The sequence below is a fragment of the Cetorhinus maximus genome, chromosome 9 (assembly GCF_964194155.1).
Source record: "Cetorhinus maximus chromosome 9, sCetMax3.hap1.1, whole genome shotgun sequence".
Taxonomy (NCBI): Eukaryota; Metazoa; Chordata; class Chondrichthyes; order Lamniformes; family Cetorhinidae; genus Cetorhinus; species Cetorhinus maximus.
Genome location: NC_135887.1, coordinates 22,028,288 through 22,050,058, shown reverse-complemented (window position 1 = coordinate 22,050,058; position 21,771 = coordinate 22,028,288). Strand labels below are relative to the sequence as shown.

General features: G+C 44.2%; 1 protein-coding gene across 6 annotated transcripts in view; it reads left to right on the top strand.

Moving 5' to 3' along the window:
• Positions 1 to 20,370, top strand: part of bcas3 (BCAS3 microtubule associated cell migration factor) — a 1,018,944-nt gene extending 998,574 nt beyond the window's left edge. For all 6 annotated transcript variants that reach the window (XM_078548265.1, XM_078548260.1, XM_078548263.1 and 3 more), the window contains one exon: positions 19,619 to 20,370. In XM_078548265.1, the coding sequence (XP_078404391.1) occupies positions 19,619 to 19,767 (149 nt within the window). In that variant the 3' untranslated portion in view covers positions 19,768 to 20,370. The remainder of the gene's footprint in view (positions 1 to 19,618) is intronic.
• The last annotated feature ends 1,401 nt before the right edge of the window (positions 20,371 to 21,771 follow it).

Below are 21,771 nucleotides of genomic sequence, written 5' to 3'. Positions count from 1 at the left end.
GCTCCACCTGAATTACAAGTCAGTTCATCATAAAGTTAACATTCACACAAAGCATTTTAGGTTTCACATTGACACAATTTGAGCACAGACTACTCTTAATTCAAATTATTTGATCATTTAGTTTGTTAGCCCTAAATTCCCTCTTTGTTGTATAGTTTACTTTGTTTAATTCAAATTACAGTGTGGCTCCCTCCAACGCAAAATGACCACCAATACCCACCTTCGCATGCACACTTGTCCGCGTATGCACAGAAAGCCAATGGCATCATTTGTAGGAGACACAGTGCCAGGTGGATCTTATTTGGATTCTGGATTACAACCTTCATATACCGCAGCTCTGGGGCTTCTTCCCAGTGACAGGCCCGGGTTAAGGGGAAGAGGCTTCGGAATAGGAGATTCAGAAACTGTTGGGAAGGCCGCAGTTTCAAACTGGAAGAAGCCCTGGAACTCCAAGTTATGGAAGTTGTAATCCAGAATTGAGGCTGTCACTGGGTGGATCAGAAGCCTCCCTTCCCCCTCCATCCCGATCCCCAGCACCATTCCTCCTCTCCACCCCACTGACTCAGAGAAGGTGAGGCTTTTTTAATCACAGTCTAGAATATCTGTTTGATAAGCATCTCTGCTCCTGGCTGCTGCCTACTCCGTCAACGATGTCACAATGTAAAACAGTACAACCGTACATGCATGGCATTGGCAGCAAAAGCAGCCTTCAAATTATTGGATTATTTTTAAAATTTAGTTCACCAATTATTTTGAATTATCGGAAGTAGATGAGTGTAATTCAAGTTTGCAGTCACCCAAAGGTCGCTGAGGCAAGTGGTGCAAGAACCAATCTTCAGAAGACTTGCATTTATATAGCACCTCACAATCTCAGAATGTTACGAACTGCTGTACAGCCAATGAAGTACTTTTAAACTGTAGTCACTGTTGTAATGTAGGAAATAAACAGCCAGTTTGTGTGCAGCAAACTCCCATAAGTGACAATGTGATAATGACCAGATAATCTTTCTATTGTGAAGTTGATTGAGGTATAAATATTTGCCAGGATACCGGGGAGGACTCCTCTGTTCTTCTTCAAAATGGAGCCGTGGAATCTTTTATGACCACCTTAGATAGTAAATGGGGTTGTGGTTTAACATCTTGTCGGAAAGAGGCACCTCCGACAGTACAGCAATCCCCCAGTGCCACACTGGAGCGTCAGTCATATGTTCTCAAGTCTCTAGAGTGGAACTTCAACCCACAACCTTCTGACTCAGAGGCACTAGAGTTACAGCTGACACATTAGAGGTCAATCTCCCACCATTTCAGCTTCATACTGCTTTACTGTAACCATAACTAATGCAGAGCCTAGAATATGATTCGAGCGACCAGTGGACAATCTGGGAACTTGTTTTACATGTAATTTAACTGATGGGTCAGTTAGCACCGTGTGAACACTAAAACCGTAGCTAGCTTTCCAATAGCATTCCAAAACCAATGAACAGAGAAATGCAGAGCTCTGTTTTCCTGTGAAGCTGACAGTATGACTCAGACCTGCAAGCCTCCTTAATAGGTACCAGTGTCAAACTGGTAAAAACAAAATCTCTCTGTTCATGCCTAATTCGCACCAGGTCCTTCGACAATGCTCCTGTGAAGCAACTTGGAATGTTTTACCACATTAAGGGTGCTATATAAATGCAAGTTGTTCTGATTGTTGGACCCCATACAACAAAACTTTGAAAAGAAAGTTCTGTTGTAATTCTCTTTTTTGGAGGGAGGCGCTGTTGGAATTATGCTAGTATACATCTGTTTTTTTTAATATAAAGTAAGCACTCTCAGCTGAGCTGCCCTTGTCTGTATCACTCTGCCTTTAATCATTCAAGTAACTTGCCAATCCAGTTAAGAACTGACCTGAGAACCAGCCTCAGGATAGAGATTGCAAAATGTGATATTGATATTGATTCTGACAGCTTTTGCTCATTTTTCTTTGGGTTTTGTGAATTTTTGGCTGATGAAAAGAACATTTTATCCATCCCAGTTTTGCATTATGTTTTCATGCCATATATCATACATCTTTTTGTGGTAAATTTTGCTCCTCAAATTGTTTCTCAACTCTGCATTGCTGAAGTGTTATGTTTTTTTTTGCTGTAGGCCCACACCCACAAAGAACTGGTTTCAAAAAACCCAAACTGGTTTTGTTTCTGATTTTTACTGACAGCTCACCCTGTTAGTTTAGGCTGGAGTCAAATCCCAGTGACAGAATGGACAGCATTGATCATACTGTGACAGCCACTGCCCTCGTAATAAATTTGAAGTCTACCTTAGACATTCTTTCAGATACTGTAGCGCTAACCACGCCCATGAATGGTCTTAGAGACTTGTGACCTGGAGTGTGCCTGTAACTTTTTTTTTAAATCCCCAGGATATGGACGTCGCTGGCATTTATTGCCCATCCCTATTTCTTCTTAGAAGGGTTTGGTGAGCCTTCTTTTTGGATCGCTGGTGTGGAGCTGGAGCTGCACATTGGCCTAACCTGGGTAGGACGCTTCCCTAACGGAGATTAGCAAACTAGTTGGGTTCTCATCACAATCTCTGATGACTCCATGGTCACTTTTACTGATAGGAGCTTATTTTTTTTAGATTTATTTTTAAACTGAAAGGTGCTGCAATGGAATTTGAACTCACCTTCTATTTGATTAGTCCAGGCCTTTAAATTACTAATCCAGTAACATAACCACTCCACAAGCATACTGGCTAGTTTCTAACATTGTAACCCGTTGTTGTAACAATTGTAGCCCTTTCTGATTTGAACCTGATATCCTTTCTTTCACATCTGCCCTCACATGCCATTCTCCAAACTTTTAGTAGGCACACTCATAATTCTTTAGTGAGATGAGACCAGATACTAATCTTCAAGCTGTTTTATTTTCAAAGTGAGCACACAGAATAACACTTGATCAAATCAAAACCTGATTTAACTAACTGCAGAACATTTCTCATGAACTGGAAAAAATTAATAAAAATATACCATATTGACAGATGGATTTCTCCTTGACATGCCAGGCTTCTTCCCCAGATGTAACTGACTTTGTCCCTTTTGTGTTCCTTTGTCCCTTTTTCTCTGTTTACAAAGCCAGTGGAAGGCTGCCCCTCTATCCATCCCCAATCAGTGAATCACCAGTAGGTTTGTCAATTCAACCAACCACCTCTGCTACACCACCTACTGATCTCCAGATAAATAAAGAACATCCTGGATTCATCAAAAACTCTGCTGTCTGTATCCTAATGCGCTCTAAGTCCCGTTCACCCATCACACCTGTGCTCACTGATCTACATGGACTCTTAGCCCAGCAATGCATTTTAAAATTTTCATCCTTGTTTTCAAATCTTCCATGGCCTCACCCCTCCTGATCTCTTTAACCTCTACACTCTAACCAGTTCTGACCTCTTGTGCACCCTGATTTTATACTCCATTATTGGTGGCCGGTGCCTTCAGCTGCCTGGGCCCTAAGCTCTGGATTTCCCTCCCTAAGCCTCAACCCCCTCACTCCTTTAAGGAGTTCCTTAAAAAAAACCTCTCTGTGCCAAGCTTTTGCTCACTTGTCCTAATATTTCCTTATGTGCCTCTGTGTCAAATTTGCCTAGATCATTTTATTACATTAAAGGTGCTTTTTAAATGCAAGTTGTTGTTGATCAATATGTTTGGGATGACCCTCTTGATATCAATTTGGAATAAAAGGTGAGCTGTGACATCCCACAGCTTGGCCTGTCTGGCTTTAATCTACACTTTCAATGCTGGTGGCCTGTGCCATTTTAAAGAAAAACTGTACGAATACATTCTTTTAAAATACAACTCAATCCTAAATCCTGCAAGTAGTCAACTGCTGTGACAGTCAGTTCTGTGACCTGCATCAGTGCCATTCCTTGAGCTCAGCTAATAGTATGTCCTGGTCTATATTTTCCTTGCCTCCTATCGGAGCGATCCCCTCAAGTCCACTCAGAGAGTTGCACCTGGAGACCTGGCAGAGATCTGTAAAGCACCATCTGCAGGATAGGTCAGTCAACTAAAGCTGGGAGTTGAGCCAAGGTCTCCAATCTGTGGTTTAGGGTGCTGGTGCACTGTGCCATCTGGCTGCTCACTGGCAGGTGTTCTCCACCATAAATATCATTAATGATTTGGATATGAATTCAATTGATGGATGAAAATCTCCACTCTCTACTGGCCCTAAAATATTAACATAAGGACTTACAGGGTGAAATTATGGAGACAAATAGCATAAACTTGTCCTGTATTCCCATGAGTTTAGGAGGTTGAGGAGCGATCTAATTGAGATCTTTAAAATGGTGAAGGGGTTCTACAGTGTAAACACAGTTTCCTCTGATGGGGAGTCCAAACCAAGGGGAAATACTCGTAAAATTAGAGCTGGTCATTCAGGAGTTAAATCAGAAAGCATTTGTTTTACACAAAAGATAGTGGAAGTCTGGAACGTGCTTCCCTGGGCTGTGAATGCTGGGTTCAATTGATATTTCCAGGGTAGAGATCAAAAGATTTTTGTTAACTATGAGTATCAAGAGATGTTGAACAAAGGTGGGAAAATGAAGTTGAGATACAGATCAGGCACGATCTGATTGAACTGGTCTGAGGGGCTGAATTCCTGCTCCTATGTTCCTACTAAAATGAATTTGGAGGGTCACAATGCAGTACCTAATGGAAACAGGCCCAAGGTGAACTACTTTCCTTATTTCAACGTTAATGGTCAATCTCACAGATTATAGGGTGACTAGTGTACAAAATAGAAAAAGATCTCACTAGTGTGTTAGGAAGCATCTGAAGCTAGAGCCGAATACAGGCAGCTTTAAAGAATCATAGAAAATTACAGGATCAAAACAGGCTTTTTGAGCCAGCAAAGTCTGCATGGTGTTTTACTCCATATTAATTACCCAATATAATCCCACTCTCCTGCTCATTCCGCCTATCCTTTAATGATCTTTTTCAAGCAATTCATTTTTTAAAGGTCCAGTGGGTCTTTATTTCAGCAGCCATTCATGCTGTACCTCACCTGGGAGCACTCATTATTGACACTGGGTGCCTGAAGTGCAAAGCATTCTGCTCACTAAGACTATCCTCCCTCACTGCGATGAATGCAAAATTCATTAAAAAGAAAAACGATTGGTATCCATACAGCATTGTAATCTTCTTGTCGATCTTCATGTGCAGGGTCAGCCACAAACTGTTGAATAAAATAAACACAACCTAGTTACATTGGTAAGGGCAGAAATACTTCACATTGACAATAAATCACTCGTATTTTTGTTGGGTTCTGTTTGTTTAAATGATGAGGCATTGGTAATATCACTGGGGGATGTTGTTGGCTAGAGCTCTGTAGTGCAAGGGTTAGAGGTAAAATGTCACAGACATTGAGCACCACAGGGATAGTGCCTGAATCTCACATGGCTTTAGTCAAATTTCTTTGTGCAGGCAGCATAGTGATATAAGTCTCATGATTTCATCGCAAAAAGAAAATTAAAATCAGTAACAATAATAAACAAAAAATGCTATATGGTAATTAACTGTTTTGGGTTGATTACTTTAAAAAGGGTCCAGATGGTGAGACTCCCATCCCATTCTTTAGAAATGATCCTTATGGTAAAAATTCTTCTTGAATAAGTGAGCCCCATCTTCATATGGATTATATGATGCAGCTAAAGTTCAGATGTGGGAATGTTAATTCTAATGAATTATTTTTGTCCCATCAGCTCCACAGAAAACAAACCACATATTGCCATCTTGACATTTTTTACCTGCAGGGGCTCAGTTTGGGGTTCTCTGTGTAACTTAATTCTTTCTACAGTACAGGAAAATTATAGTATTGTGTAAACAAAGACACATTCAAAAGCTTGCATTTATATAGCACCTTTAATATAGTAAAACATTTTAAGACACTTCAAGGAGTGTTACCAGCGAAAATTAGAACAGGTGGCCAAAAGCTTGGTCAAAAGGGAGGTTTTAAAGATGCCTGAAAGAATGTGAGAGAAGTAGAGAGGTTTAGGGTGGAAATTCCAGAGTTTAGGCCCTAGTCAGCTTAAGGCACCCAGATTACAGAGATAGAGAGGGGCAAGGCCATGGAGGGATTTAAAAACAAGGATAAGAATTTTAAAATCGAGACGCTGGTGGACCAGGAGCCAAACAAGCACAGGGGTGATGGGCAGACAGGACTTGGTGTGAATTAGCATACGGACAGCAGAGTTAACAGCAGCATTCTTATCAATACTCTGTACAACAAGAAATTTCAATTTGGGGCCTGTGTTGGATTGCTCCTTAATGGACAGTGGCCAGTGATGGTTATGTAGAAACAAATGGCTTCATTCTAATTGATTTTCACTCTTGCTTCTAAACCAGACGGCCATGGATTCCAGACTCACTCCAGAGATGTGAGCACATAATTCAGGCTGATACTACTACATGTCACTGAGGGAGAGCTGCATTGTCAGATATCCTGTCTTTTGAATGAGATATTAAACCAAGACCCCTCTGTCCTTAAACAATCCCATAGCACTATTTGAAGAAGAAATTCTCAAAGTGTCCTGGCCCAAAAAAATCCATCAACTAACATCACTATAAAAAGCACAAACTACCAGGTCATTTATCTCGTTGTTGTTTGTAGGAGCTTGCTGGGTGTAAATTGGATGTCACATTTCTCTTCATTACAACAGTGACTACATTTAAACATCTTTTGGCTGTAAAGTGCTTTTCGACCTCCTGGGGCAGAATTTTCCGCTCGTCCGGCAGGTGCATGCCCAACCCAAACGAGCGTAAAATGACACGCAATGATGTCGGGCAAGCGTCCTGACGTCATTGCACACTCGTGCTATATTTCAGTCAGCGGATGCACGTGGGAGTTGGCAGCATGCCTGCTGACAATTAACAGGCCTATTAAGGTCATTAAACTACCAATTGAATTAAATTTTTCGCTGCCCATCCAACCTTACGGTTGGCGAGCAAGCGAAAAGACCAAGCAGCCTTTGGACTTTTTGCAAACCTCATCCATGGGCGGGATGAGGTTTCATTCGGTGATTCTTAAAAAATTAAAATTTTTCAAAATAATTTAACATGCCCCTGCTCATGTGTCAGATGAGGGGACATGTTATAAACATCTTTAAATTCTTTATTTTCATTGTTCAAAATCTTCAGGCTTTCCTGCGCGCACCCGTGCAACGTTCCCAGCTGGCCCTCCTCCCCATCCCCTCCTCACCCCACACAGGCAGCATTGAGCGCTGCAGCACACATTTCACGCTGGACGAGCCTTAATTGGCCCACCAGTGTGAAATCGCAGTCGGGCCCCAATTGCGGGCAACGGTCAGCTTCCCAGCTGCTCCCTCTTGCCCCCGCTGAGCCTGCCCAACAAGAGCAAAAAGTCTTCAAAGGTGATATGTAGTGCAAGTTCCTTCTGTTCCTTCTCCTTGTCAAAATTCCTTCTTGTGCTGAAGAAAATTTTCCATCATATAAAAGGCCATCAAATGTACAGGTTTGGAAATCTACACTTAACCAAAGAGTGATCCTCCTATTGTGTGTAAGCTTGGTTAAACAGGGGAACCAGGGATAGTAAATGAAAGAAAGCTTGCATTTATGTGGCATCTTCACAGCCTTAGGATGACCCAAAGCATTTTACAGCCAATGAAGTACTTTTGAAGCATAGTCACTGTTGTGTTGTAGGAAATGCGGCAATTAATTTGTGCACAGCAAGCTCCCACAAACTGCAACAAGACAATAACCAGCTAATCTATTTTAGCAATGTTGATTGAAGGATAAATATTGGCCAGGACACCGGGGATAACCCCTCTGTTTTTTGTAATAGTGTCATGGAATCTTTCGCCCCCTGAGAAAGCAGATGGTTTAACAACTCATCCAAAAGCCTAAAGTGGCCTTGGCATAGGGTCCAGGCACTTTGTCATTCACAGAGCCAAACTGTCCAGGCTTGCTGGTGATTGATCTGAAGACTACGTCCTGGCTCAAAGTGGCGATTCAGTACTTCCTGGCACGCTTGATAGTTCTCTTTGCTGGTGGTACTCATTGTGTGATGTGCCTGAGGCTGGCTCCTAAATCTGGATAAACATGCCTCAAATTACATGGCTGTACTCCTGTCATATAATGATATAAATAGGTCTGTTACATGTGAATAGTATTTCCATAGACTAGCATTGGAGGCATTCAGTACATTTAAGCCTCGTTTTTCACACAGACGTTCTCAAAGTGGGCCCTCAGTTTCTGCTGATTCTATTCATGTCCTGCTGTGACATTTAGCAGGGCCCATGGATAAACAGCAATATTCCAATTCTCCTGACGAAGAGTCATACGAACTGGAAACGTTAGCCCTGTTTCTCGCTCCACAGTTGCTGTCAGACCTGCTGAGTTTTTCCAGCATTTTTTGTTTTTACTCCAATTCTCTTCTGGCTGACCTCCCTTCTTCCATTCTCTATGGACTTCAGCTCATCCAAAACTCTGCTGTCTGTGTCCTAACTCACACCAAGTCTCATTCATCCATCACCCCTGTGCTCACTGATCTACAATGGCTGCTAGTTCGACAGCAACTCAATTTTAAAATTGTCATCTTGGTGTCCAAGTACTTCCATACCCTCATCCTTCCAAAACTGCCTAACCTCTTCAGATCCTCCAAGGTCAATGTGTTCCTTTAATTCTGGTCTCTTGTGCATCCCCACTTCCTTCATCCCAGCATTTGTGACCATGCCTTCAGCTGTCTAGACCGTAAGTCCTAAACCTCTCACTCCTCTCTCGTCCTTTAAGATGCTCCTCAAAATTTGACCAATCTTTTCGTTTGTCCTTGTATCTCCTACTTTGGCTCATTGTTTGATTTCTCTCCAGTAAAGGGCCTTGGGATGTTTTGCTATGTTAAAGGTGCTATATAAAAGTATGCAGTTATTCTGTAATCAGCTGAAAATGCCCATTGTCACCATTTCTCTGAGGCATGGTGGGGGCTGTTGCCACTGATCTCCCACTAAAGTTATGGCGGGACTTCGGGACAACCCACGTTGAAGTTCAGGTGCTCAGTGGAATGGGGTGGACTGTGAAACAGTTTATCTGAAAACTAGAGTCCATAAACCAGAGATACCTCATTGAGCAGGGGGTCAGGTCACAGTGATCGAATCAGTAGTTAATCATCGTTGGCCCTGCATTAACACTGAGCTGTTGGATTCACTTATTGCTGGGCCCCAGCCACCAGCTCCCCTCACTCTGCTACAACCCACACACCTCTCCCAGCTATCAAAACAAAGCAACACTGGGAAAAAAAATCACATTTCTCATAAACGAGCAGATTATTTTTAACGTGAGAAAAAAAATCTTGAAGATACATAACCGTTAAATTATTTTCTGAAGCCCTTATGGGAAGTGTTAAGATGGCAGTAATTAAAGGTCATGACCCCCCCCATTGCAACCAGTCAACTTCAAAACCTCTTTTGCCGACAAAGATTTCTGCCACTTACAATCACCACAGATCAGTGGACTCCAAAGCCATGCCCACTTAAATACGGATTCCTGGGAATTTTTACAGCATTACTATTTTTAAAATAGTTGTTGAATTAACACACACACACACACACACATACACATACACACACACACATATATTTACACACACACACATTTGTGCTGAGAAGGGCTCACAGTCGAGAAAAATTAGAAGGAGGAGATTTTCTGGCCTTTCTTTCCCAGGAAGGGACTGTCTTGTGGTCAAGTGAGTGGATATCAGAGCTGCTGGGGCTGGGCTTGGCTTAGTGTGTCACCATGTACTTGCACGGATGGTTGACTACATGAGGTCAACATTACCATACTATATGATTAAATGTTCAGCTGCTGTTTCAGAGGCTGAGGGATGCAGTGCAGCATACAACCTGGTATGTTACTACAGACCAGGAAGATTCCAAGTTCAGTCCCTGTTGACTTGGCTATCCTTCGTCAGGGGACAGTATTTGAAGGGTACAATTAGCCCCAGTGCTTATGGGTAGTGACTGGAAAAGTCAGCCTGACTTCCACTGTAGGTGCCCTCTACAGTCAAACAGTCTGCCCATGCTCCTTGCTTAGGTTCACACTTGAAGTGTGAGCTCTGATTAACCAGCCTGATTCAGTATCTTCAGGAGGGAGTGAAATAGAAGGAAGTATGCTCTGAGTTCTAAAAGTGCAAATATTGTGCATCACCTTGAGTAAAAGAGCAAGTAAAAATGATGAATGAACAGACAGAAGGGGCATGAAATGAGAGATGCGAAGAGAAATTGAAGGCAGCCTGATAAAGGCATTTAAAGATGATTAAACCAGTGAAGGATTCTAAAATGAAGGATTGACTGGAGATGAAAGAGTGTAGACAGGAATAAATTGACGGACGTAAGAATTGCTGGTAAGCCCAGCATTTGTTGCATTCCTAGTTGCCCTTGAGGACATGTTGGTGAGCTGCCTTCTTGAACTTCTGCTGTCCATCTGCTGTAGGTACCCACAGTGCTGTTATGGAGAGAGTTCCAGGATTTTGATTCAGTGACAGTGAAGGAATGGCAATATAATTCCAAGTCAGGATGTTGTGTGGCTTGGAGGAGAACTTGCAGATGGTGGTGTTACCATGCATCTGCCCACCTTCTTCTAGCTGGTAGATGTCGCAGATTTGTAAGGTACTGTTGAAGGAACCTTGACAAGTTGCTGCAGTGCATCTTGTATATGGTACATACTGCTGCCATTGTGCATCGGTGGTGGAGGAAGTGAATGTTTAAGGTGATGAAGTGGGGACTGATCAAGTGGACTTATTTATAATTCAGTTGCGAGATGTCGGCATTGTTGGCTTGGCCAGCATTTATTGCCCATCCCTAATTATTCTTCAGAAGGTGGTGGTGAGCCGCCTCCTGAACCGCTGCAGTCCCTGTGGTATAGGGACACCCACAATGCTGTTCGGAAGGGAGTTCCAGGATTTTGACCCATCAACAGTTAAGGAACAGCGATATATTTCCAAGCCACTATGGTGAATGGCTTGGAGGGGAACTTTCAGGTGGTGGTGTTCCCATGTGTCTGCTGCCCTTGTCCTTCTATATGGTAGCAGTCTTGGGTTTGGGAGGTGCTGCCTAAGGAGCCTTGCTGAGTTTCTGCAGTGCATCTTGTAGATGGTACACACTTCTGCTCCTGTGTGCCAGTGGTGGAGGGAGTGAATGTTTGTGGAAGGAGTGCCAATCAAGTGGCTGCTTTGACCTGGGTGGTGTCAAGCTTCTTGAGTGTTGTGGGAGCTGCACTCATCCAGACAAGTGGAGGGTATTCCATCATACTCCTGCCTTGTGCCTTGTAGATGGTGAACAGACTTAGGGGAGTCAGGAAGTGAGTTTACTTGCTGCAGGATTCCTAGCCTCTGATCTGCTCTTGTAGCCACAGTACTTATATGGCAAGCCCAGTTCAGTTTCTGGTCAAAGGTAACCCCGAGGATGTTGATTGTGGGGGATCAGCAATAGTAATGTTATTGAATGTCAAGGGGTGATAGTTAGATTCTCTCTTGTTGATGGTCATTGCCTGACACTTATGTGGTGCAAATGTTAGTTACTTGTCACTTGTCAGCCCAAGCTTGGATATTGTCCAGGTCTTGCTGCATTTGGACATGGACTGCTTCAGTATCTGAGGAGTCGCAAATGGTGCTGAATGTTCTGCAATCATCAGTGAACATCCCCACATCTGACCATATGCTGGAAGGCAGGTCATTGATGAAGCAGCTGAAGATGGCTAAGCCTAGGACACTACCCTGAGGAACTCCTGCAGTGATGTCCTGGTACTGAGATGACTGACCTCTAACAACCACAACCATCTTCCTTTGCGCTAGGTATGACTCCAATCAGCGGAGAGTTTTCCCCCTGATTCCCATTGACTCCAGTTTTGCTAGGGCTCATTGATGCCCCACTCAGTCAAATGTTGCTCTGATGTCAAGGGCAGTTGCTCTCACCTCACCTCGGGAGTTCAGCTCCTTTGTCCGTGTTTGGACCAAGGCTGTGATGAAGTCAGAAGCTGGTGGAACCCAAACTGAATGTCAATGAGAAGGTTATTGCTAAACAAGTGCCACTTGATAGCATTGTTGATGACCCCTTCCATCACTTTACTGATGATGGAAAGTAGACTGATGGGGTGGTAATTAGCTGGGTGGATTTGCCCTGCCTTTTCTGTACAGAACATACCTGGGCAATTTTCCACATTGCCAGGTAGTGTTGTAGCGGTACTGGAAGAGCTTGGTTAGGGGCGCAGCAAGTTCTGGAGCACAAGCCTTCCGTACTATTGCCAGAATATTGTCAGGGACCATATCCTTTGCAGTATCCAGTGCCTTCAGCCATTTCTTGATATCATGTGGATTGAATTGAATTGGCTGAAGACTGGCACCTGTGATTCTAGGGACCCACGGAGGAGGCTGAGATGGATCATCCACTCAGCACTTCTGGCTGAAGATTGTAGCAAATGCTTTAGCCTTATCTTTTGCACTGATGTGCTGAGTTCCTCCATCATTGAGAATGGGGATATTGTAGTGCCTCCTCCTCGAGTGAGTTGTTTAATTGTCCACCACCATTTATAACTGGATGCAGCAGGACTGCAGAGCTTAGATCTGATCCATTGGTTGTGGAATCGCATAGCTCTGTCTATCACTTGCTGCTTTTGTTGTTTGGCATGCAATTAGCCCTGTGTTGTAACTTCAACTGGTTGACACCTCATTTTTAGGTATGCCTGGTGTTGCTCCTGGCATGCCCTCCTGCACTTTTCATTGAACCAGGTTTGATCCCCTGGCTTGATGGTAATGGTAGAGTGCGGGATATGCCGGGCCATGGGGCCACAGATTGTGGTTGAGTACAATTCTGCTGCTGATTTTGGCCCAAGGCACCTCATGGTTGATGCCTCATGATGGGCTAGTAATCCAGAGACCCAGGGTCTGGGGACCCGGGTTCGAATCCCATGACAGATGGTGGAATTTGAATTTAACAAAAATCTGGAATTAAAAAGTCTAATGATGACCATGAAACCATTGATGATTGTTGTAAAAACCCATCTGGTTCACTAATCTCCTTTAAGAAAGGAAATCTGCTGTCCTTACCTGGTCTGGCCTACATGAGACACCAGACCCACAGCAATGTGGTTGACTCTTAAATGCCTCTGAACTAGGGCAGCTAGGGATGGGTAATAAATGCTGGCCTAGCCAGTGACGCCCACATCCCGTGTGGTAATTTTTTTTAATGGTTGCTGAGTCTTGAGTGCTAGGTCTGTTCAAAATCTGTCCCATCTAGCATGGTGGTAGTGCTATACAACACGATGGAGGGTTTCGTCAATGTGAAGACAGGACTTTGTCTCCAGAAGGACTGTGTGGTGGTCACTCGTACAAATACAGATGGACAGATGCAGAGTGGTGAGGATGTGGTCAAGTATGTTTTTCCCTCTTGTTGGTTCCTTCACCACCTGCCGCAGACCCAGTCTAGCAGCTATGCCCTTTAGGTCTCGGCCAGCTCGGTCTATGCTGGTGGTGCTACTGGGCCACTCGTGCTGATGGACATTGAAGTCCCCCATCCAGAGTACATTCTGTGCCCTTGCCACCCTCAGTGCTTCCTCCTAGTGGTGCTCAACACAGAGGAGCACTGATTCATCAACCGAGGTGGGGGCGGTACGTGGTAATCGACAGGAGGTTTCCTTGCCTATGTTTGACATGATGCCATGAGATGTTTTGGGGTCCACAGTCGATGTTGAGGACTCCCAGGGCCACTCCCTCCTGCCTATATATCACTGTGCCGCCACCTCTGCTGTGTCTGTCCCGCCGGTGGGACAGGACATACCCAGGGATGGTAATGGTGGTGTCTGGGACATGACCTGTAAGGTATGATTAAGTCAGGCTGTTGCTTGACTGGTCTGTAAGACAGCTCTTCCCAGATGTTAGTAAGGAGGATTTTGCAGGATCGACAGGGATGGGTATTCCCTTGTTATTCCCAGTGCCTATGTCAATGCCAGGTGGCTTTTGAGGCCAATTTTTAAATTTAGAGTTTAAAATGTTGGAGAGAGGGAGCTTCTATCTTGGGATGCCCTCTCCTTCACTTATCTGAAAAGGCAGGCTGCTACTTCTTTAGTGCTGGAGGGCCAGTTTTATTTCTTTTTATTGACTTTTTAGCAGTTTGATACAACTAAGTGGCTTGCTAGGCCATTTCAGACTGCATTTAAGAGTCAACCATATTGCTGTGGTCTGGAGCCACATGGAGGTCAGACCAGGTGAGGACATTATTATTTTATAATATATTATAATATAATATTCCCTAGAGGACATTAGTGAACCAGATGGGTTTTTACGACAATCAACAATGGTTTCATGGTCATCATTAGACTTTTAATTCCAGATTTTTATTGAATTTGAATTTCACCATCTGCCGTGGTGGGGTTCCAGAGCATTACCCTGGGTCTCTGGATTACCAGTCCAGTGACAATACCACTATGTAACTGCCACCCGTTGAATGGTACTCCAAGCTTCTTGAATGTTGTTAGAGCTGCATTCATCCAGGAAAGTGGAGAGTATTCCATCACACTCCTGACTTGTGCTTTGTAGATGGTGGACAGGCTTTTAGGAGGTGGAACAGTTATGATTTTCCCCAAATTGCCCAAATAATGGCCAGAGGGTGGGCTTGCTGTCCAATTAAAGATAACAAGTGGTTTCTTGAAGGTAGAGGGCCAACAAGAGGCCCTCCAGCACTAAAGAAGCAGCAGCCTGCCTTTTCAGATAAGTGAAGGAACAGGCGTCCCAAGATAGAAGCACCCTCTCTCCAACATTTTAAACTCTAAATTTAAAAATTGGCCTCAAAAGCCAGTGTGGAGAGAGAAACCCTCCACAGGACAGCCTGCAGTTGCAGCCAAAGCCGGGCAGGTAGAAAGGGCCTCTAAGGGGACCACCTCCAGCCAGCTACACTGTTCCCTGATGCCTCCATCTGACAATAGGCCATTAACTAGCTGAATTGGCTACCCACTACTTGCACAACTGGTACACCAGCCAGCGGCACAAAATTCCATACCCACCATTTCCATGCCAGCCCACCTGGGCCTAAAAATTCAGCCCTATGTCCTTCATTACCTTTAAGGTGTAATTAAGATATAAAATCATAAGAAATAGGAGCCAGAGTAGGTCAGTCAGCCCATCAAGCCTGCTCCATTATCCAGTGAGATCCTTCCTGGACTTCCATTGCTCGTGTCTCTGTTACTGTGATCCATGCCATGCCTCCTGTGCTGTAAAATTTTAACTGGCAGATATTTTTTTTCTTTGTTAACCTGGTGGTTTTGTCTTCAATTGTAAATCCCCGGCTGCTGACCAGCTAACCCAGCACAAGGAACAAAAGACTGCAGGATCTCTTGTTCTGAATAGCACAGTACCATTGTGAGCATTACCAGCAGAGGAACTGAGGGCTATTTCAATTCAGCTGATGATGCCAAGCAGTTGAAGAGTCACCTCATGATCATCAAGTGTGGTCAATCCATTTTCTCATCTTCTGAATACAAGACCAGCTTTGCCACAACAAAACCCTATTTTCCCAACAGTCACGTGAGTTAAATGCACATCAAGGCTCACTCTATACTCCACAAACGACAGGCCTTAATCCTCACCTCAGAGGGATTCCCATTATGACAACACTAATATTCCCATTCACCACACCCATTGTGGAGTCTCAAGAATGAGATTGTCGATTTAGTCACTAAATATTGTATTACTCATTTCTAAAGACTTCCCAAAATTGATTTCATGTAGGATTCTCACAGACAACAGAATACAACCATAATCCCAGCAATCTGTGCTGATTCAATGTAGCTCCCCAGAGGTGCAAGGGATAGTGTAATAGCCAACTGTGCTGCTCACTTCCTGGTGGTAAGTAAATTCCTCCCACTCCTTGTCTGGGAAACTGGCCATCTCACTGTGTTGTCAGCTGAGAATGGGCCACTCACCCTTCCTCCCACACCAAGGAAACCAGATGGACAGGAGACCCCTGGAGGGGAAGAGATCAGGGAGGGAGTAGGTAGTGGAAATAAAAAAGCCAGAAATCGCACAAACCATGGATTCCAAATTCAGGAGCCTGCTGCAGCAGGAAAAAGGCACTGCGTCTGATTGCAGCTTTGGCCTATGTTTATTTTTCAATTGAATGCTGTGCAGCAAATGTCGAGACAGGAGACATATAACCAGAGACAGCTGCTCCCAGTGCCAGATGAAGATGAAAAATCAGACAGGATAAGTTGAGTATTAGTGTGGGATAGTTCATTAGTGTCAACACAGAATCAAATTAGGGCCTTAACTTCCTGAATTTAGCATAGAGACAGAGAAGGGGGTTGGGGGTGGGTCACTAAACTGAGTATGTTTATGATAGAAGACCTAGAGATCTGCAAAGAGAGTGAAACGAGGCTGCGTTTGTAGTTTTTATTTTCTCACAGCTTTCATTTCACCTATCCCTAAAGGTATTGACTGTGGCTGGCAGACAATCCCACAACATTACCCATGTTCAGGTCCCTTGCCCAAGAGGCTTTTTACTGTGTGGTTAGATTTAGGATCAAGCTCTCATTATGCTTTCCCGGCATATACTACCTGGAAAGGGCTGTGGAAGCTGATTCATTAGTAACTTTCAAAAGAAAATTGGATAAATACCTGAAAAGGAAAACATGTGCAGGGCTATGGGCTAAGAGCAGGGTGAATGGGACTAATTGGAGAGCTAGCACAAGCACGATGGGTCAAGAGGTCTCCTTCTGTGCTGTATTATTCCATGTGTCACAATCTAAACTCTGAAGCACAGCCCAACTTCACCATTCCAATCTCTCATGCAAACTCATCTTTACGTCACCTCTGGATGAAGCTGCCAGTTTAGTGTCAAACAGTGAGCAGATTTAAGGCTATGGACCAGAATCCAGAGGAGTTAGGTTGAAACTGCCCAAAGTCATTTCATGTAGGATTCTTTACAGCTCGTAAACAGGAGACTTTGAACCCCATAGTAGAACAGCCACCCAGAATTTGTTCCACGCTCTTATTTCTGACCTCAGGGTGGGCAGGGGTTGGGCCCACCTTAGCAGAGTAGGCATGAGCCCCTCAAAGAAAGGTAATTTATTTTTATTAGTGGTGAAATCAGCCTACTTCTAAAGGAGTCAGGATGCCCCTTCTTACCAGGAGAGTGGACCTGACTGTCCTTCACCCTTCACCAACCCCAGATGGCACCAGACCGCAGGCTTTCTGGCTTGTGTTGTGTGGGATGCGCCTGCCATGAATTTTGAAATCATGGGACCTCCCTCTGACTCCATTTCCTCTTGTAGGATCAGCTTTAGAGGTCAATGGCAGGTTCGACACCAGCATAAATAGCGAGGTAGCAACATTGCTAAATTCCTCTCCCTGACTGTTCAGGACACACCTCAGGGTCCCAGACTTACAAACCATGGGGTAACATCAAGAAAGCAGGGACATGTGCATAGTTATGTGCCTGTGCTCCAAACAGATAATTTTCCATTTCTGCACCACCAGCCTGGAGTATCGTGGAGGAGACTAGAACTTGGGGACACAGTTTAAGGATAAGAGGTCTCCCTTTTAACATGGAGATAAGGAGAGATTTTTTCTCTCTGAGAGTTGGCAGTGTGTGGAATTCTCTTCCCCAGAAAGCAATGGAGGCTGGGTCACTGAATTTATTCAAGACTGAGTTAAACAGATTTTTGATAGGAAGTCAATGGTTATGGAGGGCAGACAGGAAAGTGGAGTTGAGACCACAATCAGATCAGCCATGGTGTATCAAATGGTGGAGCAGGCTCGAGGGGCCAAAGGCCCTACTGCTGCTCCTAAGTCCTATGTTCCTATCCCCCATTAAGAGCGTGAATCAGAAACATTTACATTGCATCGGATTTACGGCACAGTAACAAGCTTTTCAGTCCAACTGGTCCATGCTGGTGTTTATGGTCCTTGTGAGGCTCTTCCCGCCCTACTTCATCTCACTTTATCAGAATATCCTTCTATTCCTTTCTCTCTCATATATTTATCAAACTTCCCTTAGATGCATCTATACTATTCATCCCAACCACTACTTATGGTAGCAAGTTCTACATTCTCATCACTCTCTGGGTCAAGACATTTCTGCTGAAATCATAATTGGATTTTATATGAGTGCCTAAATCTCCGGATTCCGCCCACATACTGGTGGGTGATTCACTGGCAGTGGGTGTCAGAAAGTAACTCCTTTAGTGCCTGGGGTCGGAGGCTGAGGGGTGATATTACAGGCAAAAAAATTGAAGTTTGAGTTTAAAGAGTATTGAAGTAGCCTCAAAAAAAGAAGTTTGCTGGCACAGTGGTAGTGATTGACTGTGCCAAGGGGCCTTAGTCCCTGTGATCCACCAAATGCCAAGTTATTGACCTCAGCCGAACATTTGTTGGCATATGTGCCTTCTCCATCTTGTGCCTGCAGCACTAACCAAGACAAAGTTGCTGCTTAGCTGGTCTGAAACTCCCACTGAGCTGTGCATAGCATGTCTGGTACTCATTGGGCAGCTCCCAGTAGTGCCTGTGCCATCCGGAAGGGTTAAATGACAGTGGAGTAGCTTAAAGAGGATCCATCTCCAAGAAAAAAATATCAGACTGCCCCCTATACAGCTCCTGGGTGACAGAAAAGCATTAATGTGGACCCAGAAACACACCACCTGCCCCCTCCACATTTCCTGAATCAGGAAACAGTGCCTGCAGTGTGCAGGAGTACTAAATAGATTAAACATTCAGTCCAGTAATCAAAAGCAAACTTCAAGCATAGGTTCCAGATGTTGCCTCTTATTGAGAAATTTTTAGCTGAGGCAGTGAGTCAGTGAGTGGAGCATAATGCACCCCTTGACGTATTTTTTTTCTCTCTCAGTACTCTTTAATGGAGTCGTCGCTGCAGCTTTCAGTGAAAGAATCTACTTCCAGTACCTGATGACTCAGTGGGTAATTGCAGTCCAGTGTTGGAATGAGTCTCACAGGCTTGGTTCAATCCCTGGCCTTTACTGAGCTGACTGATTCAGCTCTCTGGTGACACACCCAAGTCAGATGCTGTTCCCCATGCATCAAGGTAGCAGGGGGGCGATCAGCCAGGGGTCCTGTTCCTAAATGAGACTTTCAACCAAGTTCTGCCCTCCCTGCTGATATAAAAATGCCATAGCACTATTTCAAAGAGCAGGGGGGTCCTTCTCAGCGTCCTGACCAATACTTATCCCTCAATCAACATCACTAAACAAGCAGATTATTATCATTTATCACATTGTTGTAGTTGGATCTTGCTGTGCTGAAACTGACTACCTTGTTTCCTACATTACAACAGTTCAAAAATAATTTAATTCGCTGTAAGCATTAGGGGCCATCTTGAGGCTGTTAAAGGCTCTACATAAGGTCAAGCTTTTCCTCTTCCAGCCCCATCCTACCTAGAGAGTGGCTGCTTGGGAGCAATATGAGTGGGTGGCTGGTGGTTGTGGAACTGTATCTCCAGGATGATTCTCTGCCTCAGGAAGAGGAAAGTTAGCAAAGAAAATCAGAGGGTAAAGTTTCCAGGGAGGGTTTGACTTCCTGTTGATCTCCACTGCCCCGACGGCTAAAATGCTTCTCTCCTATTTCTCTTACAGAACTCCAGCGAGAAGGAAGTATCGAGACCTTGAGCAACAGCTCCGGCTCCACCAGCGGAAGCATCCCACGCAACTTCGAGGGCTACCGCTCACCACTGCCCACCAATGAAAACCAGCCGCTCAGCCTCTTCCCAACAAGTTTCAACTAAGCCCCTCTTCCCACTTCCCCCACCCCTCACTAACATCAAGCCAGTGACCCTTTTTATTTTGCACAACTGTGACTGCAGCCTATAATGTAATACTGGACATGATTTCACTCTGGCCCCTCCAGTAAAGTCTGGAGTGAGAGACTGTCATCTGAATGATGAGGGCTGGGCGGGGGGCGGGGGGAGACATTCACATGTTTACTAAACATTACATGTTTAGCTGACTTGTGAAATGTGGATGTGCCCTTTGGGCTTTCTGATTCTCCAGAGCTGGCAAATCCCCTTGAATTCCCACCAGTTTCAGACACTGACAAACGGAAGGGCTCAAAGCTGCTATATCAAGGCCGTTCTGACACGACTTCATTTCTTGTTTGTTTCTGTTTAAGAATTTAAGCATGTTGCAAAGCGGCAGTTGTTTCATTCCTGAGGTCAGAAGAGCAGCTGTATGCGAGTGCTTTTTTTGTTGCCTTATCGTGTCTCACCCGGAGCCTGAATTGATAAAGTACCATTTAGGTTTTATCGAAAACCTGTTGTTATCTAATGAGTTCTTATCGTTTCTGTGATTTCTGTGACTATGATTGCATCATTATTAAATAGCACAAGGAGGGATCCGCCTGCTGACTCCCTTTACTTTTCTAAAGCTGTGAATGCTGCTGACCTTGGTAAAGTGAGGTGGTAGGGAGCAGAGACGGTCAGGAAAGTTTCAGGGCTAGTGAATGTATTCCTGAAGCAACGAGAATCACAGGAGCGAACTGGATTAAGTACAGGCGTCTGTGGATTTAGTTCCCAGACTCTGAGGCTTCTGTCCTCCTACTCCCCCAGTTCCAAATTCCAAATTATTGGAAAAAAATTAAAAAGGAATTGCTGAGCAGAGATTGCTGATGGGACTGAACATCAGTGGGAAGGTTCCCAAAAATCCCTTCAAGTACTGGCAGCTACTAATGGGTAAGATTTATTTTTTAACTTGTTTTTCTTTGTCCACCTGGTTTCGTCCCTCTTCTTTTGAAGTTCTGGCTCGCTCAAAACTTCAGGTTCCGTTGGTACTGTCAGTCGTCTGGTATTTACTCCAGTTATCAATTTTCTTGAAAGGGATTGTTAACTCAGCTTTGAAGGAGGGTTGAGTGCAATCCCGGGTCCCTCCATCAACTGATGACCACACAAATCCCTTTCCTGAAGGGGTCATTGGATTGCAATCAGGAGGAGGACCTTGGCTGTTTTTTCATCTTCCTAACCCAGGATAGAGCAGAACTTGACTGGGGCCATCCCAGACTGAGAATCAAGCTAGGACCTCCCATTTCTACTGCGTCCCACACCAGGCCTACTGAGGCTTTATTTAAATAAGAAATTTGAAATTGCTCAGAGAATTAACAAACTTGCAGCAGAATCTGCAGTGTTTGTAGATATTTATTCTGTTAAAACTAATTCCTTCTGTGGAAAAAAAGGTTCTGAAAGACCCTTTCCTTTGCCACGGTGCTTTTCTCAACCTGGGAATTTGGCAATGCCCCTCTACCAGAGCTTTAGAATACTGTGTAAACAGCTTTGGCATCAGTGGACAGTGAATGAGTAATCCTCCCATCTTCTCTCCTTCCATCCTTCTCTCCCCATTCAATCCCAAGAGAAATCTCAGAAAGCACCAAGTGTGCATCTAACACACAAACTCACACACACATACATATACTTCCAGTCTCTGGCATAACATCCTGATATATTGGTATCACACTTCAAAATTACAGCATTAGGCTCTGGTACACTGGCACTGTGTTGTCTGCCTATGGTACATCATAGCTATGCTGCCAGATTGTGGTATAATGTTGGTACACCATAGCTACGCTGCCAAACTATGCCAGCCATGTCTCCTGCTCAAAGAATTTTGATTTTAAACTAGGAGCACTTCATTGAAAGAAAAATAGGACAGCTCCATCTTTTTTTTTATTCATTCATGGGAAGTGGGTATAGCTGGGAAGGCCAGCATTTATTGTCCATTCCTCATTGCCCTTGAGAAGGTGG